We start from the raw sequence: 22,162 nt of genomic DNA, 5'->3' as shown, positions 1-22,162 counted from the left end.
TCGCACAACGTCAAAATCTAGCCCATTTACCCACAGGAGGAGTTTCTGATCATTGCTGTGATGTTGGGCGTATAAATGAGCAGAATCTCCGAAGTAAATGCTGGAAATAATAATAAACTTTCCCTCTTAAAATAAATATTAATTTCAGCCTGCCCATCCTCACAAGCATGGAGGGGGGATCACTGGGTGACTAGGGAAAAAATCAAGACAACGGACTGATCTGATGGTCTCACAAAAGTTATTGAAAAATGAGGAAATGGCTCAAAGATCAGTGTCTTTGAAAACCATAATTAAAATTAAAATCAGTCTCTAAAGGCAAAGTAAAAATTTCTTTCACGTCAAACCTTTTTGCTTAAGGTATATTTATAGATTTTTTTTAACAGACAAAAGGACATTGTAGGGACAAAACACTGAAAACACCCCTCACGTGACAGAGTCCTAAACTAGAAAAGTAATTCGGTATGATATTCTCCTTCATTCACTAATTTTAGATCAAAAGCAGACATGAGTGTATCTACTTTTTCACTATAATTAGTGAATAACCATAGCACCACCTCTCCCGTCCCCTCTGCACCTGTGCATTTTATTCTTTGTTACTGAGTTGGAGCTTATTTATGAGCAATAAATGCCAGCCTTGCCAGCGACGCCCAATCCCGAAAATGCATTTTTTTAAAAATTGTTGCGAAGGCAGTTACCGCACAAGTGAAAATAACTGCCAAATGTTTAAAGTCCAAAAATCTTTAGGGCACATTGGAAAACGCATATTGTTGGACATCAGTTCTGTGGATTCTTTATTTGTGCTCAGTTGTGTTTTACTGCACTCTGGTGCAATCTGATTGTTTCAAACAAGGAAATCACTGCATTGAAAATCATTCGCTGCCCCCTGGTGGCCAGCAAAGGTAACCCAGAAATGGAAGAATCACCAACGATAAGAGATCCAGTCCAAGTTAGAAATGAGGAGCAATGATTCGAAGATTTTTTTTGACCAATGTGCCATTTTGTTATTTTCTGTTAATTTACAATAAAACAAACAACCTTTTAGGTGCAGAAAACTTTCAATTGATGATTAACCACGTCTCTGGTACGCACAAATAGGAACAATGGAAAATGGCGGAATAGGATATATATAATAATTTGAGAATCAATCTTATTATCTGTGTACAGGGTTACTGGATTTACCTGAGGGAGATGGTTGTCCCTTCACAACACCATTTTTAGTTTTCTCCTCAAAATCCGTCACTTCCTTGTAGATTAATTCTGTTAATAAAAAAAATCAAAGTAACACATCCAGCCACAGAAGTCACATTTACCAGTGTCCTATTCTTTCAATCGCTTTGACATGGATATTTCTCTTGGCAGGCAATGATACATTACCTCTGGAGCTTGGCCTGTCTATTTATTATTCAGTGCATTTTAAGCTGCAGCAAGATAGTTCAGTGACCTCCATTAGTGCTCTGTTCTGTTTGGGACAAAGGTGCAGTCTCCATCAATGTCAGAGAGAAGGAGTGGTGAATCCCATCTGGTTAGTAATTCTGAGCTGACTTGCAACAAGGACGATTAGAGGAGGAATTTCGAGAATGGTGGGGGGAGGGAGGGAATCTGGGGGCACAATTCCAGCAAGGGGTTGCATTTTTGGGCGGAACCTCGATCTGCTGGGTTTCCACCCCATTGAAGACAAGTTGAAAAATTACACTCTTTAACGCCGCAGAACAACTTTGGGATTGTGACTGGGGACATTCCCAGGTTACCCCAGGAATTTCAGCCAGCATGCTCTGATAGGCTGAGCAGGAACTATGCCTGCCGTGAGCGAGCGTACCTCTGTTGTGGGCCTACTGAAGGCCCCATCAAAGGAGAAAACAAAGCATTTGCCTTCATTAAGTTGCTGCTCTGTTCCGAGAGGAATCGAGAACATGTTTTGGCCAATATACTTTGGCCCGATCTGGGCCTTAAGTGCTCCTTCTCAGAGGCACGGTATCTGCCTCCTCAATGAGATGGATGCCCCTGTTGCGCCACCAAAGGCATGAGCGCCTGCCCCAAATATTCAAATTAACCCATTCCCAGAATTTGGGATGGGGTTAACGGGGGGTCAAAGTGGCAGGCAGAAGTCACGACCTGCCAGAGCTCCACCTCCTCCACTGTTTCTGTGGAATTTCTACCCCATCTTTTTTCCCTATCCTTCTATACTTTACAGAGAATGCAAGAGCATTTTTATTTAAGAAGTCTGTAGTGTGATAACCACTTATCATTCCTGACATTGAAAATCTGGAAATCAAGGGATTCTTTGGTAATCTCATCAACCCAACTTTATTTACTCCATTCTCATTTACTCTATTCCACTCCTTTGGCAGAAATTCAATGTGGACACCTAATAGTGGCCAGTATCACCAAACAATAGTTAAACATTGGATGCTAACAAAGATAGCTAATCCTTTATTTGTTGCTGTTTATTTGCAGATATCAAACATAACGGGCTAGATTTTCAACTTGCTGCTTGGGCGTAAAACTGATGTTGCGGATTGGCCGCCTGTTATAGAACCACTGATTGTCAATTCAATTGATTTACACCCTGAAGCTAGTTGAAAGCCTACCCATCAATTCTCACAATTTAGCAAATATGGTAATATTCATCATACATAGAAAAATTTTACACAAGATCATCAAACATATATGATCATAATTGTAACCAGAACCCTTGTTTCACATTACCTTTCCATTCATCTATACTGTGCTCTCTCTCATCAAGTTGTTTATCGTAGATCTGGGGAGGAGGCTATAAAACAAAGGACACATATAATACATTGCATTTTGGCCCAAATGTCCATTCCTCATTACGAGATTCAGAATTAGATTCTTTTAAATCATCCCCACACATTATTAGTTATGATATCCTAGAAATTGCTGTTTCTGTGCTATCGGTGGATTAACTGTGAGTTATTACCTGCCAACCTTCAAAATCCGGAGAAGACGACTGATGCAAAAGAGCTGATGCAGCCCCAGAAAAGCTGACAGCTCAAAAAACAACGTACAACTGAAAAATGTCATTATGTATTGCATCGACTCATTTTGTCTCTGGGTTTTCTATTTTCCTGTTACAGAATGTGAGTATAGAGTTCAGAGCTATTTTCTCTGCCTTGTATTTTGCTATGGCTTGTTGGTTTCCTATCTCAGGTTAGCTGAACTGCAGGTGTTGCTGTTCTCATGAGCCACTAAGATTTACACATCAGGTGCTGGGTGCTCAGCAGCCAGCCAGTGACGCCTAGGTAAAGAAAGGACGTATCAAGACATTCCAGGTCAGTATTTACAGGACACAGGCATACAGTGTTATGGGAGATAGCAGGGATGTTCAATGGTAATTTGCATGAAGAGAATGGGTTTTTTTTGTTCAACTTCAAAAGAGCATTGAAATAGTATAGCTGTGATGCTTTTGGAAAGGATCTGGAATTTGTAGCTGGTGCACCAGTCTTCCTGGTACCATTGCTAAGTTTTCATTTGCATTTTCATCTTGCCCTGCCATGGCTTTGCCATCCTGGTCACCATGCTGAATGCTGAGGTTTCCTTTCAGAGTGAAGTTATGGAGCACGCAGCAAATAACAGTTATTCTGGAAACCCTAAGGTTTATACTCTCAGGTCGAGATATGTGAAGCACACTTCAAGATATTAATAGGATATTTGATCATTCCGATTGCGACATGAGCTTTGTTCCACCTGTACTTTGCTTCTGTCCATGGTTGCGCACAGATGGCATGAGTCATCACATCATAGTGGATGTTTGATCTCCCTGGAGTCATCCTTGCCCTAAGGTTGGTGCAACTGATTGCCTAAAAATGTAGGCATTGTCCTGCATGTCCATTGTCCTGGTGGTCACGTATCATCTTCACATTGAGGTAAAAAATCCTTTCAGATCATAGGGGCCTTAGCGTTATGCACAGGGACCTGAATGGCGCCATGTCGTAAAAAACCCAACTGGTTCACTAGGGAAGGAAACCTGCCATCCTTATCTCGTCTTGCCTATATGTGACTCCAGTCCCACACCAATGTGATTGACTCTTAACTGTGCTAGTCTAGCAAGTCACTCAATTGTATCAAGCTCAGGGCAACTAAGGACGGGCAATAAATGTTGGCCTTGTCAGTGACTCTCACATCCCAAGAATGAATAATAATAGGAACACAAAAACAGGAGTAGGCCATTCAGCCCCTCGAGCCTGTTCCACCATTCAATTAGATCATGGCTGATCTGTACCTTAACTCCATCTACCCGCTTTGGTTCCATAACCCTTAATACCCTTACTTAACAAAAATATATCAATCTCAGCTTTGAAATATTCAATTGACCTAGCCTCAACAGGTCAACTGATGTCATTTTTGACCACTGGACACTGGGGCAACTCTGTAAAATTGTGTTGGTTAGAGGCAAAAATGATGAAGTTGTTGGCCCTGCTGAATAATGCATCTGTGACCCTCTTGATACATCCATAGACAGTAGGAGGTCAAAATGCCGCGGTGGAGGAGGCGCATCCTGGGGTAAATGATGGATGTGCCTGCTGGTGACTTCCTGCGCTGACCTTGCTGAAGTTTATAGGATCAGGGGAAGGTCAACCCATTTACACCCTATAGCCAGGCACCCGTACTCCTAGGGGCACATCTCAGGCATCCATCACCTCAACATGCTAAAAAGTCCATCGACTATTGTTTTGTGTGTGTGTGGGGGGGTGGGGGGGGCAGGAAATGTAGAAGTGCCCCCAACAGGCCCCTTTGTAAAGGAACCACAATGAAAAAAATATTTTAAAAATTACATTCTTCTTCAGGGGTCCAGGCCATGATCCCATCTTACAGGCCCACATTCACCTTTTGGTGGGCCGCTGCACCTCTCTTCATTGGCTGTGCTTGTCTCTGATCCTGCCCCGATCTGCTCCTAAGCCATGACGCCAGATCTCCTGACATAGGAAGTCCTCGCCTCCTCCTGCGGCAGTGGCCTTGTAAGGGAACAAATGAGGTTCTGGCCCTTACAAGGCCCCACGGAATCCCCAAAATCATTTCCAAACTGGCATATCTGAGTCCCACCTTATTTTCAGGCTATTCCGCCGCACTCCTGCTTGAGTTGAGGCTGGAGTGCGCGGGAAGGCTTGTGGATTTCCGGCCTCCGTGTGTCCCCAGTACTAGACTAGAAATAGCCCAGTGAATAAAAATTGAGGGCCATGTTAACTTTAGCGGCTATTGGCAGTGCTGTGTGCATGTTACTGTACAGTGAATTGGTAACTGCACATACTATTGTACAGTGATCTTTCTGAAGGAGATGGCACATCTCTGCCCATGCCTCCCTGGTAAACGTCAGCCTCCTTAGACACACCTCTACTGTTATTACCAGGCTGTCGTGCCCTCATGTTTTTAATTTTTTTTTTATTCGTTCATGGGATGTGGGCGTCGCTGGCGAGACCAGCATTTATTGCCCATCCCTAATTGCCCTTCAGAAGGTGGTGGTGAGCCGCCTTCTTGAACCGCTGCAGTCCGTGTGGTGACGGTTCTCCCACAGTGCTGTTAGGAAGGGAGTTCCAGGATTTTGACCCAGCGACGATGAAGGAACGACGATATATTTCCAAGTCGGGATGGTGTGTGACTTGGAGGGGAGCAGCAGAGCTTGGCACTATCTGTTACACCTGACACCACTTTCCTGCTTTTGTTGATCCTCCTGTGCCATGCCCAGTGCTAGAGCCACGCTGAATGTAGTTCCCATAATGCCCAAAAACCTAGAATGTGGAAGGAAATAGGAAACAACTCACCTCTGACTGTAAACTCTAGGTTTGTTACTGCAGCCCCTCCAGTAATACCTGTTCCATTTGGGCCAGATGAACACATTACATTAGCAACAGCAGCAATAGTGGCTGCTTCTCCCTTAACTGTCCAATTTGTCAGCTTAATTGAACTAACACATAAAGTCAGTGCATTAGTGCTTGTACTTCACTTTGTACTGACAGCAATGTTGTTAGTGTTGAGAAACGCAGCAGTATACTGATATTGGAAAGCCATGTCATGCTGCTGTTACTATTCAGTGGGAAAGAAGATAAGAGTGAACAAAGCACCAGTCACTTGCTTGATACATCTATTTACAGCAAATCGGTTGTTACTGCAGAAGATCCCCAAGCTAGCCTGCAAGGATACAGAGGCATAACAGGCCAGGGAGGAGATGGCTTTGACTGGCACCGTCACTGTACTGTGCCTATGGTAATGGTTGGCTGAAGGTGTTTTCGCAGTAGATGGCACAGCACTGCAATAACCTCTGTGCTGACCCGGAGCCTGCGGAGGCAGTTTCTCTCACTCATTCCAGGGTATGTATGCCAGGGCCTGCAGATATGCTTAGTGGTATAATGAGGGGTGCAGTCAGTCTGGCTTTGGTGCCAGCTGTTCTCTGTGGCATTACTTGTTTGATCTTCTTCATCTTCAAGTGTGAAAACCTGTAGTAGGTGTAATTTGAAAGCACCCACCCCATCTTTGAGGGAAAAATGGCTGTTCAAAAAAAAAAAGTAGCTGCGTACCATTAAGATCTCCCTTCCCCATATGCATTAATGTTTGTAGCTTTTAACACCCACTTTCAATGAGCAGATTAAAAGCTGGGCAGGACCTCCACCTGAATCATGGAAACTGTTTGATTTGAAACAAATTCCCCCTTTTCTCCCCTTGTGAAGGCATTGACTCCTACCCGGATATAGCTCCAAAGCAACCAGCAATTTGTCCAAATGGCAAGTCCTCCTGCATGAGCCTAGACAGTGTGTGTGGGGATTCCAGGTGGGGCATCACACCCAGGCCCAATCCCATCCTCGCCTGACTTCCACATAGGTGCACTTTGCAGCAGGTATCACTGGATAGCAATCGGGAGCACAAACCCTGGCAGAGTCCAAGAGCACTGGGGCCAATTGTGGTGTCTCAACTGCAACTCCAGCTGAGATTGGCCTGTATGATTTTTAAAATTGATGTTGATGCTGAGACTTTTAAGGATTACTTGAAAGGATAATTTTACTTTGAAACCCTACCTAACAAATTAGCTTTCATTTTTTAAAAACTCTGTAACTGCTCTGAAATCCGTACAGAGATAAAGGCGAGCAGTTGACAGTTTGTGAGCACTGATATACAGTAAATTGACTCATCTGACGCTTCCTTGAACAATGTCTGTCACCGGAGGCTTGCCAGTTCAGAGAACTTCTGGGCTAATCAAAGGAAAGTAAGCAATCAAATCTTTATTCCCTAGAGAAAAGAAAAATTGCCTGGATTTGAGTGTGCTACCATAATACAGTGAAGAGGCCGAGATGATGTTAGGAAGCCAAAGAGTGAGGCTTGAGTAGTTTATAAAGCCATCTCGATTGTCACATTACTAGACCTCTGTAGTACGCTATCCTCACCCAGCTATTTACGATATACGTAACCTTTCTATGCTCCCTGCTGTGTACTGTGATTTGTTTTGCAACCCAGGTGAGCTTCTTCCATTGTTGTCAACATGGTATTGTCATTCAGGGTTTATATGTCCCACTGTCACCGTGTTTTGTCAGGATTCAGTTCTAGTGGCACAACATAAAGCAACAGGAAAATGAGATAGAGTTACCTTTTGCTGTTGGACAGTGGAATGTTTTACTACCTTGTGTATAATTAATGGATTTCAAAGAACTTACAGAAAAAAATGCTACAACAGGCCAATTAATAATGATCTGATTAATTAAAAAATTATGTAAGTTAATAAAAACCCCAGTTCCCCTTTGACCGTCACTATAAATATGGTTCTGATTAGAACAACGGCAAGTATTGTGAACAAAGGATTGTAAATTATTAGTGGTTGTTTTGAGCAGATTTTTCATAATTGTCTCTTGGAATTTGGTGTTCTACACTGTGATTCTGCAAAACTTTAAAGTTGGCAATGAAGTTCAGTTCAAAACAAATTACTTAGTGTTAGCGGATCTCTCGTATTGTCGCTTATGTTGAGTCAGAGAATATGCCCTTTTTGGAATGGGGGCAAGATTATATCACGCAACACACTATAGGCCTGATTTTAACCCGGCTGTATCCCAGACACGAAATAACAAAGCACCTTGAATCCCAATGTTCCCTCCCACTAGTGGTTATGTAATCTCCTGGGACAGGCAAAAAAAGTTTTTAAAAAACCCTAGGCCAATTCAGGGAAAAAAATATCTGATTCATGACATGATGGACAAAACACAACATGGATAACAAATTCCCATCATCTGGTGTTATAAAGTTACCATTATCTGGGAAGGCAGGGAGGAAATATTCCATTTGCAAAATTCCCCTAGTACTCACTTCAGAAGAGGAAGCAGACTGGCAGGATGGCATCACTCTATAGAAATCTTGCCAGTTCCACACCCTTTGCCCCTAACGCAAAGTATGTCTGCATGATGCAGGTGTACTTTGCTTGCCAGCATCACATACTGGTGGAAGTGGGGCCCACCATGTTGGTTTCTGAACGACAATTGCAGAGTGATTGATTGCCGTTTGGAAAGAGATAAAGTCAATTTGTTCAGCTTTAAAAGAAACATTGGTCCAGAATGCCCGTGGACCCCCTACCCCCCACCACCCGCCTTGGAGAAGGGAAAGTGTTTCTTTAAAATTCCTCCATCCTGTGTGGGAGGGTGAACAGAGAGTGCTGTAAGTGGCAAGTATGCCCAACCCCAACCTGCTGCCCCTTTGCAGGTCATAGGAACATAGGAACAGGAGGAGGTCATTCAGCCCCAAGAACCTGTTCTGCCATTCAATTAGATCATGGCTGATCTGTATCTTAACTCCATTTACCCTTCTTGGTTCCATAACCCTTAATACCCTTGCCATTACCTGAGGTTGGCAGTACTGTGCTAGGAAAGCAGGTAAATCAGTTGGTTTCTCTACCCCACCTCCCCAGACTCCCCCACCCTCCACCCTCCAGTATGATGTAAATAAGGTGGGGTGGGCAAGGGGCAGTGGATAGAGATCACTGATGGGGACGGAGGGATCTGAAGTGGCTTTCTGGGAGGGGGGAAGTGGGATACACCAGAAGGAATCCCTTCCCCTCCAATTTACTCTGCTCCTCTGCCACTATATCCCCACACCGTGGGCAGTATAGCGGAGGAAAATCCAGCCCATAGTGTCATTGAAGAGCCATTGGATGCTGTGATGGGGGACATGTAGGTTTTTCTTGCTGGTTGATCAAGATAAGACGGGCCAATTTCCATTTCTGTGTTTATGTTGTGATCTGAGTTATCACTTACTGTGAATAAAATGTTTTTTATTGGAAAAAAGACATCAGGACTTACCGCCTCAACTTCGGCTGGGTCATACCAGACGTTAATGTATGGGTGCTGTAAGGCTTCATCCACAGATATCCGTTTGGCAGGGTCAATTACCAACATCTTGGACAGAAGGTCTCTGGCTTGGCTGGCTGCAAAACACATTGTATTGATCATCAATGCTTCTGTGCTTTTCCCAATTATCAAGCAATTTACTATCCTTGGTACAATATTGCTTCTAGTTTTATGTGCCTTCATTTTTGGATTGTAATTTAATCGCTTGTGTGCAACCCTCTCAAATACCTGCTGAAAATCCATATGTACTTCAACTGTTGATCCTCCTCAATGCACTAGCTCGATCTCTCTATTTAAAATCTCTATTACTTTGGATAGGCAAGACAGGGCTGAAAATCCTCTGCCCTGCTCTGCTGGTGGAAGTGTAGGGGAGTGGGTACTGGTCACCTCCGTACTTGACCCTACTGGAGTATCTGGGGCCACAAAGAGGTCAATTATCATGCCAGCGTCAGGCACTCTTACCATTATGGGTGCGTCTTGGACGCCCATAAGAGAATGGGGGGGGGGGGGGGGGGGGCGGTGGGGGTAAAAGCAGCAATTACCAACTGGAAGCGCTGCAGTTAGCGCCATTGGCTAAGAAAATTTTTCGACATTGTCCCATTGACCCCCTTTATAAGGGGGCTGTTAAAAAGTCAAGTTGCCAGAATTTCGACCGGGGTTCAGGTCAGGACTCAGGCCTCAACCCCTAGGTGGGCCCCATTTTTGCTACTCAAACAACCTGCACGCTGGATTCATCAGCATGGTGGGACCTGCTGTGGAAATTCCCTTCCTTGGCTTTGGCTTCTGAAGCGTCAGAGGCCATGTTAGGGGTGGACACAGGATCCATTCCAACCAGACCCCGGCAGAAACTTATGAGTTGATGCTGGATTTAGCCTATCTAGGTCCTAGCCAATTTCCCTGTGGTCACGCTGCACGCCTGGCTGACTTACACTAGGAATGCGCCTTTAGACCCATGGAAATTTGGACGTGGATTTCGCTGTAATCACCTTACACTTTGTTGAAGGGTGACACCTGCCTTATATTTACAGCCCGCTATATATTTCCAGCCTTTTCTGTTTTTTGTTAGAATTTAACCTCACTGCAGTAAAGCAAAAATGTTCACCAACAGCAGCTGCAAGATTGTGGGCATTTACCAACCAAGTTTAAAAAAATGTAAAACAGAAAATGATAAGAAGTGTTCACGTGGTAGGAATAGATCACTGAAATGAGGGAACCCTGATGAATATTGTGAGAGCAAATTTAAAAACATGTAACCTTGTTTTATTTTTCAGTTTCAATTCAGATACTTATAGGGCTCAATTTTCCCGGAAATTTGCTGGTGCACTGGGGACGGGGGGCTCTGAAAATCGGGGAAATCCCGATCGGGTTCGGAACCCAGCTCCAACCCAAAGACTCCGGGTTCCCCACTGACGCGTCTGGGTGCGCGCACGCCTCGCAAATGCAGAATACCCACCGGCAATTAAAGCTGGTGGGATGATCATTTACACAGTTGTTGAGATAGTTTAAGCAGTTGAACTACTTAATTTTCTCCACATTGAGGCAGGGGTGCGATTTTGAAGCATCCTCAGCGTGTTTCCCATGCTCAATGTTGCAACAGACGTGTTTCAACCAACAGCCAGTTGCACATTCAAATACTTCTTTGACAGATGGGGAGCAAAGATCACTTATTGCAGCAGGTCACTCAGTTCTTTCAGACAATGTTTTGGCTGCGAGATCCTTGTGTTTTCACTGAAAATTCTTACTTCCCACTCAAAACTCTTCTGTTCACACATATTTAACTACATTGTGGACCCCGGCAAACTCATACCGTTAGGATGGGGACCGCCATAGCTGCATTCACCACTACATCCGAGGACGAGCAACATTGCCAGCCTCGCCAGGTACGGCGTCCACCTCTGCCACTTGGAGCTCCACAACACAGTGCTGCACCACAGGCACCTGTACAAGAGCACAGAGGGCAACAACAGAGAGCGCAACATCGCAGGAGGCACTACCCTCACCACAGGGTCTACAGACCAAGGCTCAGCTTCCTGGACCTCTGTGAGGAACAGTGCATACGGAGGCTCAGAGTCAGTCGCCAGGTAGTCGCAGACATCTGCAGCCTCCTTCATGCCGAACTGCTCCCGGCTTGGCCGAGCAGCATCTCCTTACCTGTCACTATCAAAGTCACCACTGCTCTCAACTTCTTTGCCTCCGGATCATTCCAGGGTGCCACTGGGGACATCGCCGGGGTCTCTCAGTCATCTGCACATAAGTGCATAAGGCAGGTGACCAACAGCTTGTTTCGTAGGGCCTCGCACTACGTCAACTTCCCCATGGATGACCTCAGCCAGATGAAGAGGGCAGTGGGATTCCACTCTGTGGCTGGCTTCCCACGGGTGTAGGGTGTAATCGATTGCACCCATATATCAATACGAGCACCTCCACATGATCCAAGACTGTTCATCAACAAGAAGGGCTATCACTCCATCAACACCCAGCTCGTTTGTGACCACCGCAAGAGATTCCTTCATGTGTGCGCCAGATACCCTGGCAGCTGCCATGATTCCTTCATCCTGAGGGAATCCAACATCCCGCCCCTCTTCCACGCACCGAACACCCGCAAGGGCTGGCTCCTCGGGGACAAGGGATAACCCCTGCACACGTGGCTCATGACACCTTTGAGGAACCCCATCACCGAGCTACAGCGCCGATATAACGACAGCCACATCGCCACCAGGTCTACAATTGAGCATACTATAGGGCTGCTCAAGATGCAATTTAGGTGCCTTGATCGTTCTGGGGGAGCGCTTCAAAAGGCACCAGTCAGAGTGGGACGCACAACATGGCATAACAGAGAGGGGTGCCACTTGAGGAGGCCCCATCCACTTCTGCCATCCACATTGAGGAGGAGGAGGAGGAGGAGGAGAAGCAGGAGGAACCCATGGGCAGAGCAGCAGCTCACCTGGCTGCTCATGTGGTCAGGAAGATACTGACAGTTACATAGGTAAGATGGGTATAGAGGGATATGGGCCAAGTGCAGGCAACTGGGACTAGCTTAGTGGTATAAACTGGGCGACATGGACATGTTGGGCCGAAGGACCTGTTTTCATGTTGTAAACTTCTATGATTCTATGATTCTATGTGAACGGTTCTCCTAACATCAGAAAGTGTGAAGAGTCCAGTCCTCATCCCCTGGACAGAGCAGCGCCCAAACCAGGCCGCCCACCCCTCCCTGCACAAAGCAGTCCTGCAACTACACATATACCCACTGTAAAGCCACCATTGGCGGCATCGAGTGCCGCCGTTCACGGTGGACCTCACAAAAGGGCCCTATTACAAAAGCCAGTCAAGAATGGCCAAGACGTGGCAGTAGTGGTGACAATCATAATATTTAATGTGAGTTTAATAAAAAGCAAATATAAATAAAAAACATGAGCAACCGTCAAACACCCTTGTGCATCCGCTTCATTCTCACAAAACCTTCGCCTTTCTCTTACGACTACTTCTACGTGGTGCAATCCCTGTGGCTGCAGCAGAGGTAGTGGCAGGTTGCTGTTGTTCATGCCCTAACTGCTTAGATGCTTTGGGCCTACACCCTCTGGGTTTTGGAGCCCAAGAGAGCCCCTCCAAAGACTGCTCCACCAGCACCTCTGCGGGGGCAGACGGCCACCTGGAGAGGAGGCAGCATTGCGGGTACTGGTTGAGAGGGGGGCAACGGGTGAGACGTGGGAGTGCTTTGAGTGGCGTCCCGACTTCTGTGTCCCCTTTTTCCATCATCCCTCCCCTGGGCCAGGCCCACATCTCTCCTACCACTCTGCTGGACAACAGTTTGGAGGACATGTGTGATGCCTTGTAAGGCCAACGCTAGTGTATCAATATCCCTGTTTAAGGCGGCAGAATAATGTTCACTGTGAGTCCGAACGGCCGTTGTCAGGGCCTGAATGGACTCATTTGTGAGCCGTACTTGAAGCTCAATGGAGGCTAGCCTTCTCTCCATCGCAGACATTCCCGCACTTACCTGTGACACCAGTCCACTCATGCAGGAGTTGGACTCCTCCATCCTCTGCGCTATTGTGGAGAGTGCGCGTGGCATCTGTTCCAGTACCTAGCAAATGTGCTGCTGTCCCTTGATCATTCTCCTTTTAAAGGATGATACCTGGGGTGCAGCATCTGCGTCCAGCTGAGCAGAGCCTGGACAGGAGTGCTCCCACCGACGCGGACTCTCCGCACCTGCCCCTGCCACCGGTGTCTGCTCGTGCTCACATGTGCGCGGTAACTCACCAGGTGCCAACCCAACTAACTGAGGACTAGGACCCACCGAGGTGTGAGTATCTGCGCTGGTGGATGGCTCGCTAAGATGTGACGGTGCAACCTCAGAGGCCGGGAGCTCCTCTGAGGAATCGCCCTCTGCCGTCATTGTGGTCGCTGAAGGCCCTGTAAGAGAACAGAAGGCAATATTAAGCATGATCACAGATGTGTCATGTTGTGATGAGCATACTTAGGTGGTGAAGATGGCAAGGCATGTTAACATTAATTCATATTGTGTGTGATGAATGTTACAGTTGTGTCACCAGACGTTTGTCAGGCGCCAGTCTCGGCGTCCCCGACGGACAGGCACTCGAGGGCTCGGCTGAGCTCCAGCGCCTCCTGCTTCGCCTCTGTGAGGTCGACGAGTTGTTGCGGCCCCCCTCTGGTCCTCAACCTCTCCCGTGCATTCTGGGCTCTCTTCTCCTATAAGGGAAGAAAGTACAGATGTGTAAGTGAGTGATGGTGAAGTGGCCAACCGATGAATGCAGCTGACCGTGAAAGAGATGCATCAGAGGGTGAGTATGAGACAGAGCCATGACATTGTATGAGGTTTGGGTTGAGTGGTAGCGGTGGGGTGACTAATGGGGAAGTGTGGAAGTGCTGTGGAAGTGCAGGTAAGTTGAGGATGAGCCTTTAAGTGGGTGCGAGGAGTGATGTGATAGAGTAGTGTTGGCAGTGCAGAAGGAGTTGGGGGGTGGAGGTGGTGATGTGGAACATGGAATGCAGGAGAATGAGTAAGTGTACTCACTTTTGCTGACCTAGTTAGGTCATTGAAGCGCTTCCTGCACTGGATCCAGGTGCGGGAGATGTTGCTGCTCCTGGAGACCTCCTCTGCCACCTCGAGCCAGGTCCTTTTGGTGGCAGAGGCAGACCACTTGCTCCCATCCACCGGGTCAAAGACATCCCTCCTCTTCCTCCTCACCCCATCCAGTAGCACCTGGAGTGAGGCATCGTTGAATCTTGGAGCAGCCTTGCCCCTGTGCTGCTCCATTGTGGTATGCGGGTGTTTTCTCCAGGAAAAGCCCTTGGAGGACTGCCCCTTTAAATAGAGCTCCTCCAGCTGACAGCCTTTGATGCAGCTGTGCAGTCCGCCCGCTGTGCAGCATTCAGATGGCCACGTTAAGTGGCACCAAATAAATTGCGATTGTGTAGAAAATGGACATTTTTTATTGGGCTGGTTACTCACGTGCCCAAACGCTCCCCCGCTGCCTCCCCGCTAATAGCAGGGCCATAGTTTCCATTCACACATTCCTTTGTATCAGCCAAATTATTTTTACAAGGGAATAGACTGGTACTTACTCCTGTTCCTTACCTTTTAATTTATTGTGCTCTGAGTCTGCTGGGAAGAGGCAGTCCGGGAAGAGCTTGGGGAAAGTGTGTCCTGTGTACTTGGGCCTATTCTCCACATAGTTACGAACAGTGGGCTGCAATTTCTTCATGAACTCCGGGGAAGGCGTTCCTAGCTGCTCAATGACCTTATTCCATTGATCAATATCTGAATCGAAGAGGTTCAGGAAAATCTGCCACTGTTACCAGATTAAGCTACATTTAAAGCCAAAGCAGATGAACAGAAATAATTGAAAGCTTCAACAGGGCATATGTATTCCCCAAAGGGAATAATGTATATACTCCAAATTATTAAAATAATAGCAACATTCTTGTCATATTTCTGTCCTCCTAGAGGCTGCCAGGGGTCTTTATATGGACCATTCCTTTTTCGGCATATGATTGTACACTTGATGTCAATATGACATGCAGGTTTGGCTTAGAATTTTCATTCTGGCCCTTTGAAAACTTACCAGCTATTGTGACAAAACAAACACAAATATTAACTAACTGTAAAAGGCAGTGCTTCATCATAAGTTTCAATATGTTGTATTTGTCATATATATGTTTAGATAATTTTGCACTGATTTCTACATTTTGGGATCTGAAACTAGATTGGCAGCTTCTACAGGCTGCATTCTAGACCACTGAGCATTGTACAGTAGACTTCTCACACTCTCTAATATTGCGAGCTGTTTATCAGCGATGAGGAGGCGTTGGTTTTACTGCAGCTAGATAACTGGGCAAAAATTTCCCAATGTTAAGAGTTAAGAGGACTCTCAATTTTTTTGGAATTTTTCAGATGTGTTTTGTGGGACATTTTTTTCTGAAAAAAAGAATCTTTCCTACAATTAAAATAGATTTACAATGGGTTTGTCAGCACTTGTGGTGGATATGAGGACAGAAACCAGCACATGAGCAAAACAATCAAATCTCATGGGCCTATGGATGCTGTTTGCAGTACAACAGATTCAAAATCGCAAAAATCTTTTTTCAAAGAATAGATGAAATAAATGTCCTCTTTAGTATCCCTGGTAATTACGTAGGTGGAAAACAAGCTGAGCTTGTGACACCTTTCCTAAATCCAATGTGGGAAAAATATGAGAGTCATATTCATTAACTCACTTCATCCTTACATTCAAGAGGTGCACACTTTGGTCTCCTCAGCCATATTACAACAACAATAACTTGCTTTTATAGAACGACTTTAATGCAGAAAAACATCCCAAGACGTGTAGTCAAAAATAAATGAATGCTGAGACAAAGGAGATATTAGAAGGGTAATCAAAGGCTTGTTCATAGACGTGGGTTTTAAGGAGGGTCTTAAAGAAGGAGAGGGAGGTGAGGGATTTAGGGAGGTAATTCCAGAGGATGGGACCTAGTCAGTTGAAGGTACAGCCACCATTGATGAGGGAAAGGATGTGGGGGGAGGGGTGCACAGGAGGCCAGAGTTAGAGGAGCGGAGATTTTGGGGGAGGGGTAACACAGCTGGAGGAGGTTACAGAGACAGGGAGGGGTGAGGCCATGAACGGATTTACACATATAAATATAGAATATAGTCCACCCATCATCCACCTAACACTGAATTTGTAATATAAAGAAGATTCTTATCCTACGTAATAGTTTACAATGCCAAAAATACAGTTAAGAAGTGGCAATTTTAACTCTCGGCGGGCACGAGAAACAGGTGCTTCCGTTTAGCTGCACTTTATACACCACTCCTGATTTTGTTTTTCAGTGACTTCAAATTGGGCGGGATGTATAATCGATGGCCAATTCTTAACCGCCTCTTTTTCACCTCCATTGAAAGTTGAAATCAGCCCTATGGTATTTACATAAGGCCATTAGATACCGTGAGCTGACATGGTTATCACGAGAACATCAAACTTTGTTTTCATAAAAGTAAATTGAAAATTAATTCTCAAAGTAAGGGTGTGAAAAACTTCCACAATACTTTACGATATTGTAAAAATACACCAACCTGATCTTTGATTAGAGGAAAACAATCATCAGAGTTTACAAGATCCAAATTGATGACTAAAGCTGCCCTTGAGCAGGATGTCATTCTCTTTATGAAAAATGTATTTGGCAATCTCTCCTGCTTACTTGAAAGCTCAACAAGCAATAACATAAATTATATTAAAAAATATGAACATAGCTCATTTGTATGACATCATTGTGACAGTACTAAAGGTTTGCAGAAACTTTTTAATGATGATGGTGTCCCTTCAACAAAGAGCCACACGCTGTACATAGTGAAGGCATTAACTTATTTTTAAGCATTAACATTATGCTGGAGATAGAAAAAATTAAAATGGAAGGAATGAAGTTTAGAAACAGGGTAAAATAACACTGTTACAATGATTCTGATTGAGCAACACATAAATTAATCATGTGATAGATTCAACCTACACTGATTGACAACCATTTTAATTTTGGTTTGCAGGAAAGTTTATCCTGCAAATGGGGAGAGGCTTTCAAGGTCCAGGTGTTTGCCACAGGTAAAACATTGTAGGGCAGATTTTCCTCTTTCTGGACATATTGGATTGTTGAGACAGCCAATTGAGGAAAAAGGGCTGGGAGGATTACACACCCATAATGCAGCCCATCCAATTTCCTGCCCATTAATTTAAATGGATGGAATATTAGGCAGGCTCCCTTAAGTGCATGCAATCCCCCCCCCACCCAACTTTCCTCTATGTGGTGGGCCCAAGTATCCCATATGCCCAGTTGTAATAACAGGAAATTTTAGATAGAAATCTGCATTTGGTGAAATTTGATCAATTCAAATTGTCTATTCTCCACTAAACTGGGTGGAAAAATGTCTCTGCAAAGTTGCAAAATTGACTAATTAAGATCATTATTGAGCATAAGAATCTGTCTACTTAGCTCAATTCACTGACTGCAGCATTTCTGCATTTGTGAAATTTGGAACCAATCAGACAAAGCTTATCAACAACTGCTTGAGTTTTTGCCATTGAGGAAGGTGCCTTTGCTTGGAATTACTGTAGTAATTATTCTGTCTGCAAAGTAACTTGATATTCAACCTGTGTGTAGACACAGGAGAAAAAGGAGGGTGAGGAGATCTTTATTTCCAGATGGAAGGCAGGTTGAGCAGGGAGGCCATCACTGAAATTTTGAGTTGGTTGGTGCAGACCTGGACACTGGTTCTCTCAAGCCCACAACTCTTCCCATCGTGGATAAAGATACAATGACCTCAAATTCCTTTCCCACAAGATCTTTTGAAGCTACTGGAGGAACATACCATAGTTCTATACATAGTACAATATAGTACTGCATATTGAATGCAATATCATAGTGTTTATACATAGAGTCATATGAAATAACTACATAGTATTGTTACAATAAAACATTAATACATCTAAACTAACTATTATTCATTTTCATCATTGTCATTCTGTAGCCTTTAAAAATGACTGATGTAAATATCAAAATTTAGGTGCTTGATTTCTTTTATTTGGAATGCATGCAACCTATGCACTGTCATATCTTCCTGCCTCTTGTAATCCTACAAAGCCTTCTCACTGACTGCATACCAGTAGAGGTTTGTGAGTCTGGTGAACTACTTAGCATGATGTACCAGTTGAGGAAGTAATTGCATCAAGAGCTGGATGCTTAACATGTGGGGAATGGGTAACAGATGCAGCAATGGCATTGGCTGATATCTGTGCATCAGAGCAATTAATGTTTTGATCCACATTCAGGAAGGGTTCAACACCTAAATAATATACTTTTGCAGACATAATGCTTGAGCATAATATTACCAAAGACAGATGGGTGGCATAAGTGCCATTGTCCTGTTGTACATGTCCCAAAGCTTTTTTTGCAGTATGGTTTGCATTTGTTCAAGGTAATCATCCAGCTGACAGAAATCAGGCTGGATCCCTAAGCTGTAAATAAAAATTTCTTTCACACATGACTACAATCCTTATCTGACATCAGCACAACATTCTCTCAGAATTAATCCCATGTTACTACTCTTGCCTTGAAGGTTTCCCTGCGGGCATACATTTTCCTGTTCAAGCACCTGCTCTTCCTCAACTGGTAATGCTAATTCCTCCATAGAAAAGAAGAAAGGCTTAAATTTATACAGCATCTTTCACCACCTCAGGATGTCCCAAAGCACTTTACAGCCAATTAAATACTTCGGAAGTGTAGTCACTCTTGTAATGTAGGAAACGTGGCAGCCAATTTGTACACAGCAAGCTCCCACAAACAGCCATCTGATAATGACCAGCTAATCTTTTCCTAATGATAAGGGATAAATATTGACCAAGGCACCGGGGAGAATGCCCCTGCTCTTCGTGGAAATAGTGTCATGGGATCTTTTACATCCACCTGAGAGGGCAGACGGGGCCTCGGTTTAATAGCTCAACCAAAAGACGGCACCTCCGACCCCATGGTGCCAGAAATGAAAATCGACCCCATGGTGTCTGATGGGTGAGAAGATTACGGTTGAGTCCAGGAGATTATTACGTCACAGCAGGGTACAGGTCTACTGTAATCCTAGTACAAGTGCGAGCTCGAGTCTAACTATTTCCTATTTTTAGTTTCCCAGCCGGTAAGGGTAATCAAGTTAATCCACAATGCAGAGAGCAAGCAGTTATGGTAGAGTCCAGATCTTACACACTGTACACGCAGGTGAAATACAAAAGTCGTGAAATGCATGGGGGTTAGAGAGCTGCAGTTTAATGGTGACTAAAAAATTGGTGTCAGCTGACAGTATTCACCCTCACCAACTAGGGAGTCCACCATAAACCTCATCACTCACTGAAGTCGACCTTGATTATCTCTCTCAGCATTGTTGCTTATCCTCATTAGCCTTGCCAACTGAGAAACTGAAAGTAGGCAATAGTTATTTTCCAGAAGGCGATCAGAGCAGAGAAGGTTAAGAAGAGATTTGATAGAGGTTTTCAAAATGATGAAGGGTTTTGATAGAGTAAATAAGGAGAAACTGTTTCCAGTGACAGAAGGGTCGGTAACCAATGGACACAGGTTTAAGATGATTGGTAAAAGAACCAGAGGCGACATGAGGAAGCATTTTTTTACGCAGCGAGTTGTTATGATCTGGAATGCACTGCTTGAAAGGGTGATGGAAGCAGATTCAATAATAATGTTCAAAAGGGAACTGGATAAATACTTGAAGGGAAAACATTTACAGGGCTATGGGGAAACAGCAAGGGAGTAGGACTAATTGGACAGCTCTACCAAAGAGCCAGCATAGGCACAATAGGCCGAATGGCCTCCTCTGTGCTATATCATACAATACTATGAGATTATGGGCAGAATCCCTAGTGCTCCGTGATTCCGTAACTGCAGAAATCGCAGGGCATTGAGTGGCCATTGCAGAATCTCTCCCCTGCCGTTTTCCTTCCCCAGTTTACCCATTATCACTGAATCGCAACTAATGCTTGGTGTACTTAAGGCGAATGGTATCACATGATACCATTGATATGCAGCTCTCTAATTTTCAGGCACTTCACAATTTGCACACATCAGGTGAGTGTGTAGTATGCAAGGTGCAAAATGCATATGGATTATTTAAACCCAACTGGTTTTGCAGAAGTTCTAAATCCAATTTAGCAGGTATGTGTATAAAGTGCAGAATGCATGAGGATTAATGAACTGCAAATCAATGGGAATTAGTGGAGTCCTGTCAGTTGAGATTCAGTGCACCAGATATTGATAATGCTACATCAGATATTATTACTACTAAAAAGCTAGCTGCCACCTAGCTGTTAAGTGGCAGCTAATTCTGTACAGCAGCTAAATACTGCATTTGGAATGCAGGGCCAATGCTAAGGCCAACAATTCTTTTTACACAGTTTAAAATGCACAATTTTTCAAAACAGAAGCCACCAGTTTAGTACTGTTTCCATTCAGTATTAAAAAAATATTTATTATATTGAGATTGCGATGTCCCCAAAACCACAAGCCTGGATAAATTTGCCACAAAATCTACATTCTCTTGCTGCAGAAATTTTCCTTGAAGTGCCACAGAATTCTAAGGGCTCTGCTTATTGTAAACTCCTGTGGGTGACAAGGTTATGGTGGAGTCTGGGGGATGACTGCATTAAACTAGAGAAGCATTTTACCTGAAACACATAACATCCCATTTTTCCGATGCCAAAACGGCCTGCTATGCAATTCCAGCATTTTCTGCAATGACTACTGCAATGACTATGTTTTCTGTGATATAATGAATGCAACAAAAACAACTTGCATTTACAAAGTGCCTTTAAGGTAATAAAACATCCCAAGGCGCTTCACAGGAGCATTTACAGACAAAATTTGACACCGAGCTATATAAGGAGATATTAGGACAGGCTTGGTCAAGGAGGTCGGTTATTAAGGAGTGTCTTAAAGGAGAGGCAGAGAGGCTTAGGGAGTGAATTCCAAACCTTAGGGCCGGAATTGGAGGAACGCAGAGATGAACACAGGTGAAGAAACGGCCGCCAGTGGAGGGGCAAAGGAAATCGGGGATGCACAAGGGGCCGGAATTGGAGGAACGCAGAGATCTTTGAGGGTTGTGGGCTGGATGAGGTTACAGAGATAGGGAGGGCGAGGACATGGAGGGATTTGAAAACAGGGATGACAATTTTAAATTTGAGACATTGCTGAAGTGGGAGCCAATGTAGATTACCGAGCACAGGGTGATGGGTGAATGGGACTTGTAGCGAGTCAGCAAACGGGCAGCAGAGTTTTGCATGAGCTGAAGTTTAAGGAGAGCAGAAGATGGGAGGCCGGCCAGGAGAGCATTGGAATAGCCTAGTCTGGAAGTAACAAAAGCATAGATGAGAGTTTCAGAAGCAGATTGGCTGAGGCAGGGGTGGAGACGGGTGATATTACAGAGGTGGAAATAGGCGGTCTTGGTGATGAATTGGATACGGGGTCGGCAGCTCAGCTCAGGGTCAAATAGGACGCTGAGGTTGCGAATGGTCTGGTTCAGCCTCGGACAGTGGCCAGAGAGGGGGCTGGCGCGGTGGCTAGGGAATGGAGTTTGTGGCAGGAGCCAAAGACAATGGCTTCAGTCTTCCCAATATTTCATTGGAGGAAATTTCTGATGTCAGACAAGTAGCGTGACAAATCAGATGCAGTGGAGGGGTTGAGAGAGGTGGTGGTGAGGTAGGGCTGGGTGTCGTCAGCGTACATGTGGAACCTGACGTTGCGTTTTTGGATGATGTTGCCGA

General features: G+C 44.7%; 1 protein-coding gene across 2 annotated transcripts in view; it reads right to left on the bottom strand.

The window, feature by feature from the left end:
* The window catches only part of mapk10 (mitogen-activated protein kinase 10), a 130,405-nt gene that overhangs the window by 7,532 nt on the left and 100,711 nt on the right, over positions 1–22,162 (bottom strand). For both annotated transcript variants that reach the window (XM_068003657.1, XM_068003723.1), the window contains 4 exons: positions 14,938–15,120; positions 9,288–9,412; positions 2,707–2,770; positions 1,180–1,257 (listed from right to left, as the gene is read on the bottom strand). In XM_068003657.1, the coding sequence (XP_067859758.1) occupies positions 1,180–1,257; positions 2,707–2,770; positions 9,288–9,412; positions 14,938–15,120 (450 nt within the window). The remainder of the gene's footprint in view (positions 1–1,179; positions 1,258–2,706; positions 2,771–9,287; positions 9,413–14,937; positions 15,121–22,162) is intronic.

The sequence above is a fragment of the Heptranchias perlo genome, chromosome 1 (genome assembly GCF_035084215.1).
Source record: "Heptranchias perlo isolate sHepPer1 chromosome 1, sHepPer1.hap1, whole genome shotgun sequence".
Classification (NCBI taxonomy): domain Eukaryota; kingdom Metazoa; phylum Chordata; class Chondrichthyes; order Hexanchiformes; family Hexanchidae; genus Heptranchias; species Heptranchias perlo.
This window is presented reverse-complemented; position numbering and strand designations above follow the sequence as displayed.